Source organism: Xyrauchen texanus, chromosome 22 (genome assembly GCF_025860055.1).
Source record: "Xyrauchen texanus isolate HMW12.3.18 chromosome 22, RBS_HiC_50CHRs, whole genome shotgun sequence".
Taxonomy (NCBI): Eukaryota; Metazoa; Chordata; class Actinopteri; order Cypriniformes; family Catostomidae; genus Xyrauchen; species Xyrauchen texanus.
The window spans coordinates 33,311,528-33,322,988 of record NC_068297.1 but is presented as its reverse complement, the minus strand read 5'-3'; the positions used below and the strand labels follow the sequence as shown (position 1 = coordinate 33,322,988).

The window sequence follows — 11,461 nt, the reverse complement described above, 5'->3', positions numbered from 1 at the left end:
TGACAAGCCGGTTCTCGCCTCCTCCTTGCCCATCCTTTTACATTGGTGCCGAAACCCGGGAGGGAGGAGGGATGGCCGTCGCAGAGTCCTCGACACTGCCGTCCACCCAGGGGAGCGCCGCTGCCATCTGCCGGGTGACGGAGTAGCCCGACCGCCCGGATGCAGGGTACGGCCGTCGTCCGCGGGGCAAGTGGGGACTGGATACCCCAACCGCCTGGAGCGAGGGAGCTGCTGCCGGGGGCGGAGGAGTGCTCTGCCGTCCCCAGAGACGCGGAGGGGTCGAGGGAAGACCGCCGTCCGCGAGGGGAGGAGGGAAGAAACTCTCCGACCGCCCAGAGCGGTAGAGCCGCTGCCAGGGGCGGAGGAGGGTCCCCATTTGCCGCCAGAAAAGCGGAGGCGCATTCTACCCGCTGGGGGTCGAAGGTTTCACTCCGGTTCGCCCGGTGTTGGAGCGGCAGTCGTCCGCCTGAGTGTGGAGGAGTGATCGAGGACCACGCGACGGTACATCAGCGAACCGGTGAGTGAGCTTTTTCTCTCTCTCCTCTCTCTCTCCCTTTCGCACCGTGTTGGCCTTTTCCCTCGCCTATTTTGTTGTTGTTTTTCCCCTCCTGTCTCCTCCCAGGGCGAGGAAGGCGGGGGTGACCACGCGAGATACACCCCGCCCCAGGGATGGGGGGGTGTACGTCATGCCGGTGGCACCCCGGCCTGAGATAACGCCGGGAGGAATGTGGAGCAGAGGGGGGCGGGGCCGGGTCGGAATATCGCGCGCCCGGTCCCCAAACGGCCTGATGAGGCGCGCGAGGGATAAAGGCGGCCGGTGACGATTGTTCGAGAGAGAGAGAATTACGGGCATGTCCGTCATGTGTGTTTGTTTATGTGTTTTCATTAAATTATTATTTATATTGACGGTTTATTGACCTTTAACTGTTTTACAGTATTAAATTATACAATGAAGTTATAATTAAAAATATATATGATGTATTAAAGAGTATATTATCATGACCAAAAACAGACTAATATAGGATATATATTAAGATATATATAGGTTAAAATATAAGTAGCACATATTTAAAAGTAGCACAAACAACAATCAGGGATTCAAAAGAAGTTAGTTTGTGCTTTTAGTGACTTTTCAACAAACAATGGTGTGATGTTAATTGTATAGTATGATAAGTTTTACCATGTCATATCATACAGTACAATATAAGTCTTTTCAATTAATGCCTTAAAAGACAGTTTTGCATCTCAGACAAGAGAACATTGTGTCAATGAGATAAATATTTTTAGATTATGCCGTAAGCATCAGAGTTATCAAATGGATCTTCTTCTTTTACGAATTGTCTGGAAACAGCATTTGTTGTTCTCTTGATGTAATTCTTTCATTGTAAATTCAGTGGAACCCAAACCAGTATCGTTAGAGTTAATGGTAGTCTGTGACCCCTTAATTGTAAAATCTGCTCCTTCTGGAATCTCAATAAAATCAAATGAGTCAAATGAGTTTCTTTGGTCATTTGCTCTTGTCTTATATGCCTCTTGAGTAATGTCTTCTTTATTCTTGCATAGAGCCATGTACCACTTGGGTGCAAAATGGCAGAAAATAATTCCATAGCATGACACCAGGATGGCTGCTGCTTGAATTGAATAGCGCTCATTTATCTTTGCAATGTATACTGGGGTGAAACAGACCCATACAAAAAGGTAGACCAACATGCTTAGGATAATATGTCCAGTCTCATTGAAGCGCTGAGGAACCTTTCTCCCTTTAAAGGCCAGCAAAAAGCATATCAATGCTAGTAATGCAATATAGGAAAGCATGATGGCAAATCCAATGCCAGAACCTTCATTGCACTGAAAAGTGATTGTCATGTTCTGGTTAGACTGAAAAGTCTCCACTGCAGGAGAATCAAATATCATCCAGAAGATACAGATGAGAACTTGAATGAGAGTCCCGCAGATTATAATAACTGAGGGCTTGTAAAACCTTTTTATGCGTTCCTGACGATACGGTAGAAGAAAAGCTATAAAAGTACGTAGAGCTTTTACCAAAATACATGAGACTGCGAGTGAGAACCCTAAGGCGTACAAGATCTGACGTCCTCTGCACATGTGGACATTGGGTTTGCCAATAAACAACACGACGCTTGCATAACTGAGCGCTAACCCTGACATGATAAAAAAGCAAATGTCTCCTCCAGCCTGTTTCATAACAGGACCTCCACGAAAGACCAGGAAGATAATCAGGGTGAAAAGCAACAGCACAAACCCAAATGCAACAAATGTAAGCAGAACTATCGCATAGGCCCCATCCCATTTCCAGTAGTCCTCTTTCTTTGGCTTACAAAAACTCGATCCCTTCATAGACCATGTACCACTTTCACAAGGGATGCAATTTGGTAAGTCTGAAAAAGAGACCATTGTGTTGTTCAGACAGGATGTGTGGTTTGAAATCCCATTTAAATAAGATTTTTGGAATAGCTTTTCTGTTGAAATATTCAGAGCAAATATCAAGTTGTTTTATTTTTCTCCATCATTTGAGACAGTACTAAACAGTGTAAAGTAGTGTCTACAGCTATGTCTGAATCAACTAATTACACTCATATGTGGCGTTGACTACTTATTGAAATGGAAATGAGCAATTAAGTGAGCAGTTCATAAATGGACATGAGCAGAAGCTAAGTTTTCAGTGTTCTACACACTTTCTACACTAAAAGCTACTCTCTTTTGTCTCTTAGCATCGTGCTAAGTCATTACTATGGCAAATTATGTACCAACATACTGTACATATACTGGATATTGACTACGTAAGGAAAAATTTACAGTCAGCCGATCATTATTGCAAACTGTACAAATTAAAAAAATGTCCTGTTCTGCTCTGTTACTCTACGTTATCTCGCTTATTACATAAAAAAATTATTTCATACACAAATTTTATTTAATATTTAATTTCATACTCACTGGTTTCATTAGAGTAAGTACCCTCCAAACATTCTGTGCAATTATGACAGCATGATTTTTTGAGGAGTTTTTTAGCTGTACCAGGAGGGCAGATATCAGAGCACATGGAAATAGGAACCTAAAAAAAGAAACATGGAAGTGTATAAAATGTTATTCCAATATGTGTGTATATTACATATCCTGATCAGGGTGTAATATAGGTTTGGATCTAGCTTATTGATTTTCCAAAATTGCTTCTATTTATTAATGCTCACCGTGTTGTTAGTCCATTTAATGGGTGCCTTAATTTCAATTACTTTTTTCATCAGATTGTAATTTCCAACAACAATAAAGTGTCTCTGGCCACTTGCTTCATCTGGGTCCCATCGTATTAAATCATAGCCATTCATGAAATTTCCTGATGCATTGAAATAAAACGTCTGATTGTCCATAGTAAAATTGACCTTTTTCAGTTCCTTAAGGAGCTTTTAGAATTAGAAAATAAAAATAAGTTCCAAACATTGTAAAAAGGTATAACGTTCTGTGGACAAATACAATTGAATGGAATCACATGGAACCTTCAAAATTGTATGTAAAACATCTTTTTTCAACTCACCTCCCATGGTGGAAAGTCCCTTTCTCCTGGGCAATCAATTTCGTTGCAGTTTAGAAGAGGTTTCAAAGCATGAGCTATGGACCATACAGCTAGTCTCTCACCATAGGCAATGCTGATATCAACAGCCTTTGTGAGAAAACCTTCCTCTTTCCCTAACTGCTTGTATTCCTCAAGGAAGAGGTTTACTGAGCCTGGAGCAAGAGTCAGGTCTTGCAAAAACTCTTTAAATCCAGGATTAGGACCAGTGATGAAGGTAAAGCCAAAAATGTCACCTACATTGTTGATTCCATCCATTCGAGAAATACTTCGTGACATTGACCAAGCGTCACTTGCTATCCAAGTTCGTGAGATGTTCTTGCGAATCATCACCTTGAAGAGTTTATTGACCAACTCTTCCTTTAAGATGAGTAACACAACTTTAGCTTTAGATGATTGAATTGTTTCTGCAACCTCTTGGATCCTGTTATCAACATCATTTTGTGCTAGGTAGTGAGGCAATAATTCTTCAAAAGCGGGGCAAATATCTGCATCTTCTGCATCTGCCAAGAAGCTGTGGAAGGCATTTTTGCCATAATCATCATCTCCATAGACTACTCCTACCCAGTCCCAGTGGAAGTGCTTCATGAAATTAGCCAGTGCTTTGGTTTGGTGATCATCACTGGGGATGGTTCGCAGGAATGCTGGGTATCGTATCCTATCACTTAAAGTTTGTGCAGATGATGTTGTGCTTATCTGTTTTTTATGGGGGGGGGTGACATGGTTTTAGCTCTGTTCACCCAAATTTCTTTAGTCAGTGTTGTATTTTTAAAGTTTAGACAACATGTACATAAGAATAAACCTGCATCAGCCACAATCAAAGCTGAAGTATGTAACTTTTTCTATGTAAAAAATACTTTCTCCTTTCCAACCTTAATATGCACAGACTATAAGCCATTTTAAGTACTATAAGCCATTCATATGTTCATTTCCTTGAAAACAAGGAAAAGTAAGCACTTTTCTGGAGTAATTTTATAAGACCTGCACAAACGCGTGTACTCAATTCCATATTGCAACATGTTACCTATTCATTTTTGCGTATTTGTTTGTTTTGAGTAGTCTATGGGCAATATAAACATTTTATTTTATTGAAAAACATGTTTTTTGAAAATAGTCAATTATTCGTTTACATGGCTCAAAAAATGCATCAACCAAAACTTTTTAAATTGGCTGCTTAGTGAAAAAAGTTTCCCCACCCCTGCTCAGAAATTACATACTTCAGCTTTAAGAACTCTCATAAAATACATGATATTGATTTTATCAAATAACTTAGCTATTTAGATCTAGCAAATAAAGTCAACATGATATGTCATTGACAACCCATTCTACCTCCTTAATAAAAAACAGGACATTCAACCAAAAACATTTTTTGGCCAGGACTTGATTTTATCCATGAATTAACCTCCTTAAGAATTTCACTCAGAATAAGACCACACAAATGTGAAAAAATAAAAAGGGTTCATTTTGAATTCATGTTGACTTTTACAAATTTTAAGAGACATTCTAAGATTAAATGGATTAATCCTAAACTTCACAGATGTGACAGTGTTGCTCACCTGAGGGACCATATATAGACTCAGAAGACGAGCCACTGCAAGAGAGTCTTCTGAGAACCGGGCTCCAATGATTGCTTTTACATTAGGCCTTTCAAGGATATCACATTGGACAGGCAATGTGCCATTTACAGCAAGAAGCTGTTCAGTGCTGTGAATGGCCTTTGAGGCATCAGAACAAGTGTCACAGATGTAGTAGCCGAGTCGAACACCCGGCAGGAAACTGGAGTTATTGATCGTTTCAATAGTATGCACAACAGCTAGAGTCCTTACAAACGAAAGCAGATTAAAACTAGAAGGAAAGGATGGAAATGTTGTTTAGAAAAAGACAAACAACAGCATTTTAGTTTCTATTTCTTAATATTCCTTTGCACAAACCTTAACTCTGAGACTGTTTTGTAAAATTTATAATTTATTTGTGATTTATTTGACAATTGAATGTGAAATTAAAACTGTTAGTGCTGAACATATTGAAAGCCTAAATGGTCAGTTCAAACTTTAGAGTAAGATTTACAATGGTTGATTTTTTAAAGCATGTGGGGACTACAGACAGGGAGAGGGACAGGTTGAAAATGTCCGTAAAAACAGCAGCCAGTTGGTTCGCGCACGTTCTGATGACGTGGCCTGGAATGCTGTATGGACCCGCGGCTTTACGGATGTTCACCCATCGGAAGGAAAGGTTTACATCCGCAACAGAGACAGAGAGTGAACCATCCTCTGTAGCGTCGGGTGCGAGTGCTCTCTCCGCGAGGGTGGTGTTATTGTCCTCAAAACGAGCATAAAATGTATTCAGTTTTTGCCTGTTGGTATGGTTGGTATGGTGTTCTTCGGCTTACAAGCCTCACCCATTTTACTCCAAATATAACGATGGTCATTATGGCCAAACAGTTCCATTTTTGATTCATCAGACCAGAGGACATTTCTCCAAAAAGTAAGATCTTTGTCCCCATGTGCAGTTGCAAACTGAAGTCTGGCTTTTTTATAGCGGATTAGGAGCAGTGGTTTCTTCATTGCTGAGCAGACTTTCAGGTTATGTCAATATAGGACTTGCTTTAATGTGGATATAGATCATTGTCTACCTTTTTCCTCCAGCATCTTCACAAGGTCCTTTGCTGTTGCTTTGGGATTGATTTGCACTTTTCACACCAAACTACGCTCATCTACAGGAGACAGAATGCATCTCCTTCCTGAGCAATATGATGGCTGCGTTGTTCCATGGGGTTTATACTTGCATATTATTGTTTGTACAGATGAACGTGGTACCTACAGGCATTTGGAAATTGCTCCCAGGGATTATTCAGACAAACTTCACAGTAACTCTAGAAATCACTGTTCAACCACAGCAACAAGGGTACAATACAGTAATCTGACAGTCTCGTTATAAGTAAGAGAACTGTGCAAGGGGGCTGGCTCAATCTGGATGAAAACAAAACAGGTGTCAAAATGTGAATTACTGGAGTGACACCACATGTAGGCAAAACATGCCATACTGGTTCTGTGTATTCCTAATAACTCTCATTCCATTATACTAAGGGCTGAACTTTGAAGTAGCAGGAATTCACTTGGGAAGGGAGGAAATTCCACATGCGTGTTTGTGCATGAGAAAGTGTGTGTGTTTATTGGTTGGTTGTGCTACTTTCATGCAAACAAAATATGTGAGTTGAACAACCGGTCAAACATGCCTTGTGGTAATATCCCCAAGTAATACTGGTAACAATTAATTCAGGGAAATCACTGAACTATCATTGTTACCAAAGGTACTCCATGGATGTTACAGTATGAAGAATTTACATGTTTCCTTTGACCATTGTTCGCTCCTGGAATCTAAACCCCTGTAGTGACCTGAAGCTGATGAAAAGCAAAAAGGAGCTGGTCCACCAGTCGGTAAACTAATCTCTTGCTTATCTTTGTCACAATTTCAATCAAAATCTTGGTCTTACAGATATTTGGAGACTTTTGAACCCATCGGGTAGGGACTATTCATTATTTTCATCAGTCCATAAGATTTATTCTAGGATATATATATATATATATATATATATATATATATATATATATATATATATATTTTTAAATAGATTTAATCTGTTGTTGATTGCACAATTGGAAACATTCGTCAGTGTCGTCTGGTGGACTCAGAAGATTGACTAGTTTGATATACAGATATAAGGTAGAGTTTTGGCTATTCAGGGCAAAACAGTCATACTTTGAGTCGGGGGACAAAGCAGAGAAGCTTCTGGCTAGATATATAAACCATAGAGAGTCTTTATATATATTTAAGCAATATCACACAAGCATGAGCACAATATGGCCTTACTTCAGCACTGCTGTGATTCAGCAACAGGAAATCACAGCAGTGCTGATTTAGGGCCATATAGCATGACTGCGAGTGTGATATTGCTTATATACAACAGTTCAATGAACAAGTACATTTAAAAAAATTAGGAAAGGCTCCCATTGTGTAATTAATCAGTCTGTTGTGTCTCTCAGCTGTGATGAGTCATAATGCTGAAGTTGTTCGTTTAAAGCCATTTAAAGCTATTCCTAGCTTGAGTAGTATTAATACAAGCAATCATGAAGAGCTGTTATATGTAAATGGCTGACACAGAGTCACTTCATGTCACCTAACTGGCTCAAATTACACACAAAAATGATCTTTTGCCACCACCTGCTGGCTAATATATGTAATGTAAAAAAAAGACAAACAGAAGCTCTTATCATATATGAACTGCTCTTACACTTTAATTTAGAATGGCACAAACACAAGCAGAGTGATACACACAGTGAAGCGTTGGAGTGCTGATGGTGGCAGACCATCATTGCTCATGGAACGTCTCTCGTCCAATCAGATTCGAGGATCGGAACTAACACACACACACACACACATATATATATATATATATATATATATATATATATATATATATATATATTCACAGGATATACAGTTGAAGTCAGAAGTTTTGTTATGTCTACATGTGTTTTTGTTCATGTTTTGTTTTCGTGTCTTTTATTTTGGAATTCTAGCTCCTGTTTCATGTCATGTGGTTCCCTTGTCGTGTGATTTCATGTTTCCCTCCATGTTCATTTGTCTTGTTTTTATTGGTTTATTGTCTTATCAGTTCTAGTTTGTCATTGGTTTATTAGGCTATTATATTATCTTGTTTTATAGTTATGTCTGTTTATTGGTTTCTTGTTATTGATTTACCCAATGTCTTAAGCCCTTATGTTTGCCATTGCCTTTATCAAGTATTGTTAAATGCAACCTTGTTTTCTAAGTCTAGATTAAGTCAAGGTTATGTTCATGTTAATTGTTCATGTTTAGGTTTAGTTTAGTTCATGTCTATAGTTAGGGTTTTGGATTTCATGTATGTAAATAAACTGCACTTGTTCTTCATCTTCACATCATCATCTTCGTCATTGCCAGAGCCAGCATCGTTACAGAAAAATAAAAGACATGAAAACAAAACATGAACAAAAACACATTTAGACATGACAAGTGTACATACACTTAGGTGGCTTTTTAAATTTTAATAATTTCTTTGGCTAGACAAAGACCTGGTCAAAACGTTGCAAGTGTAAGCCAAATAATTATTGTATTTTTGTGGAATAAATCAGTGTGTAGACACTTAATTTTATTTGACTTTTACCAGATTTTGCCTGTTTAAACAGATATAAAAGCACTATAGGTTGATCCCTATGAATGTATGCTCCACACAAGTTGTTTATAATGTACCAATTTCATAGTATAATAATGTATATTAATTTCTTTAGCGTGTAACCATCTCTATATTATAACTTTAATAAACAATATGTTTAAACATTTATTATTGTAATTGTTGTTTTGCATATTTCTGCATCTTATTCTCATGTTCAATAAAATATATTTCATCATTATTAAATCCTCATTTTGCATTTTGATTTTACAGTATTATTGTGTGCAATGCATTGACATACTATTGTAGTATTATGGTTGACTTACATCGTCCACTTAGGCTATAGATTGTAAAATAAAATTGCATCTTGAATTGAACTCATATCAGTCATTTCACCTCTTAAATTGATATGTGTAGTAAAATACCAACAAACTGTGTATTGTGTAGTGGATACACTAAATAATCATATTAAAATATAATTAAGTATGTTGTTTATCTTCCTCAAAGCAAGTAATATATTGGTAATAAATTTGTAAAAGAAAAACATTATAGCCTATCAACATGAAAATAGCATGTTGACACATGACTCCTGTTCTGCAGGTAAATACAGTATCTCTGAATCCTCAAACAATGAGATTTGTCAACGCAGAAGAGCAGAGCTGAATCACAACTCACATCAAATGTTCCTTTGCAAGTATGCTTCAGCCGCTAGAGGGCCAAAAGTTACATAGTGTAGCATTAACACTGAATGAGGATATGTTCTTACTTTCTTGAGCAAGTACACTGTAAGTATACTGAAAGAACATGTACTGTAAAATAAAGTGCACCCAAATTAATTGCTAGAAAGGGTTAATCGAGTTTTACACAAATAAAAATGGTAACACTGCAATTAATACACAGGCTATGACTGTGTCAGTTTAAGGTAGCTACAAGCATTATGCGGTTAAATCTCAATATACTGTATCTCTTCTAAACTGCTTACTTGACATAACTTTACTTACAGCTTTAAACATCTTTCCCTTCTATCCACATTATGTGTGGGGTGGGGAAGGAGGTTGATGAAGTGAAATCTGCTGTGATGTCACAATTGAGTTGCATTGTGGGATATGGAGCTGCCTGAAGCATACATCTGGGTAGCCTCGCTCCTTCTATCAAAATCAAGGGGTTGAGGGTCTGCCAGCAGAAACTTGCCTCACTCACTTAACAAAATGTAACAGACTTCCAAAATGGCGCCTGGGATTCCCCCAACATGAAGTGATTATGGAAGTTAGTGATGTCTCATGTACAACCACCATCCAAAAAACAGAAGAGGACAGTTCTTTGTGATTTTTTATATTAGGATCTAATTGAATAAACAATGCTATTGTTCTTTGACTTTTTTCATGTTTTTGTTTTGCCATTATATTGATATATTGTGATGTTCGTGGCATATCTTTAAATAAAAGAAGTTAATTGACTAAGTCAACATTGTATACAGAGGGGTGACACAAGCTTCTGGAATTGTTCAGGCAAAACCATATTTAACACTGACATGAAGAAATATATTTTTTATGCTTTTATTCTTGGTTCTGGCTGACTAGTCCAATGTTTGAAATGTTTGACATCAGTCATTAAATTATATGATAATCCTTCTATATTATCTGAACATTTTCATTCATACATGGTTGCTACATTTTAGTTCTAATTATTAAAGTTCTATCATAAGAAATGCTGATGTTTCTTAAAAGTTTAGTTGATATGCTTTTTTTCAAATTATATATAACAAATACAAATTAAAAAAACATATTCTAGAAAACAAAATCACATATTCTTATCACATATTCTCAAAAATGTGTACAATTTTGGTACATTTATCCCCTGGTACATATATTCTATGTTGTCTCTCAATTAATCAAAAAGCTAAAATTCATAATAATTATAAAATAATTGACAAAATACTGTTTAAAATAATTAAGATATATTAAAACATGTCACACCACTAGACATGTAAACTTTCTAAAATTATTTCATATGAACTGTCCATGTACCGATTTTACGAAAACAACATGCAGATACTCACTCGGTGCAGTTGTATTTTTCTGGCCGTTCTCGGACCTCTTGCGTCTGGACTTTGGAATGGCAGGAATTGACCACCCCTATCCGTATATCCCCATTTGCCCAGGCCCCACATATGCCTGGTGATGTTTTACATGCAGCCCCAAAGCCAGCCATAAGAAGAATGCCTATTAAAGGCCTGCAAAAGCCCTGTAGAAACATGAGAGTCAATGTGACGCAGTACAATTGTAACTTTAGAAATCACTGTTCAACCACAGCAACAAGAGTACAATACAGTAATCTGACATTCTGGTTAAGTAAGAGAACTGTGCAAGGGGGCTGGCTCAATCTAGATGAAAACAAAACAGGTGTTAAAATGTACGTTACTGGAGTGACACCACTTGTAGGCAAAACATGCCATACTGGTTCTGTGCATTCCTAATAACTCTAATTCCATTACACTAAGAGCTGAACGTTGAAGTAGCAGGAATTCACTTGGGAAGGGAGGAAATTCTACATGCGTGTTTGTGTATGAGAAAGTGTGTGTGTTTATTGGTTGGTTGTGCTACTTTCGTGCAAACAAAATATTTATGAGTTGAACAACCAGTCAAACATGCATTGTGGTAATATCC

General features: G+C 37.9%; 1 protein-coding gene across 1 annotated transcript; it reads right to left on the bottom strand.

The window, feature by feature from the left end:
- Positions 1 to 1,311: 1,311 nt before the first annotated feature.
- LOC127662701 (G-protein coupled receptor family C group 6 member A-like) lies at positions 1,312 to 11,006 on the bottom strand. Its single transcript, XM_052153990.1, has 6 exons — positions 10,855 to 11,006; positions 5,143 to 5,431; positions 3,551 to 4,282; positions 3,210 to 3,419; positions 3,037 to 3,073; positions 1,312 to 2,399 (listed from the first exon to the last, which is right to left on the bottom strand). Exons 1-6 carry the CDS (start codon positions 11,004 to 11,006, stop codon positions 1,312 to 1,314), a joined length of 2,508 nt encoding a protein of 835 aa, XP_052009950.1.
- Positions 11,007 to 11,461: the final 455 nt, after the last annotated feature.

What these genes read in the sequence shown, in the direction of transcription:
- LOC127662701 (XM_052153990.1), bottom strand. Translation starts at nt 11,006, where the DNA reads ATGGCTGGCTTTGGGGCTGCATGTAAAACATCACCAGGCATATGTGGG. An exon ending in GGGACTTTCCACCATGGGAG is followed by an intron (nt 3,420 to 3,550) that starts GTGAGTTGAAAA and finishes TAATTCTAAAAG; the next exon opens with CTCCTTAAGGAACTGAAAAA. An exon ending in CTCTGATATCTGCCCTCCTG is followed by an intron (nt 2,400 to 3,036) that starts GTACAGCTAAAA and finishes TCTCTTTTTCAG; the next exon opens with ACTTACCAAATTGCATCCCT.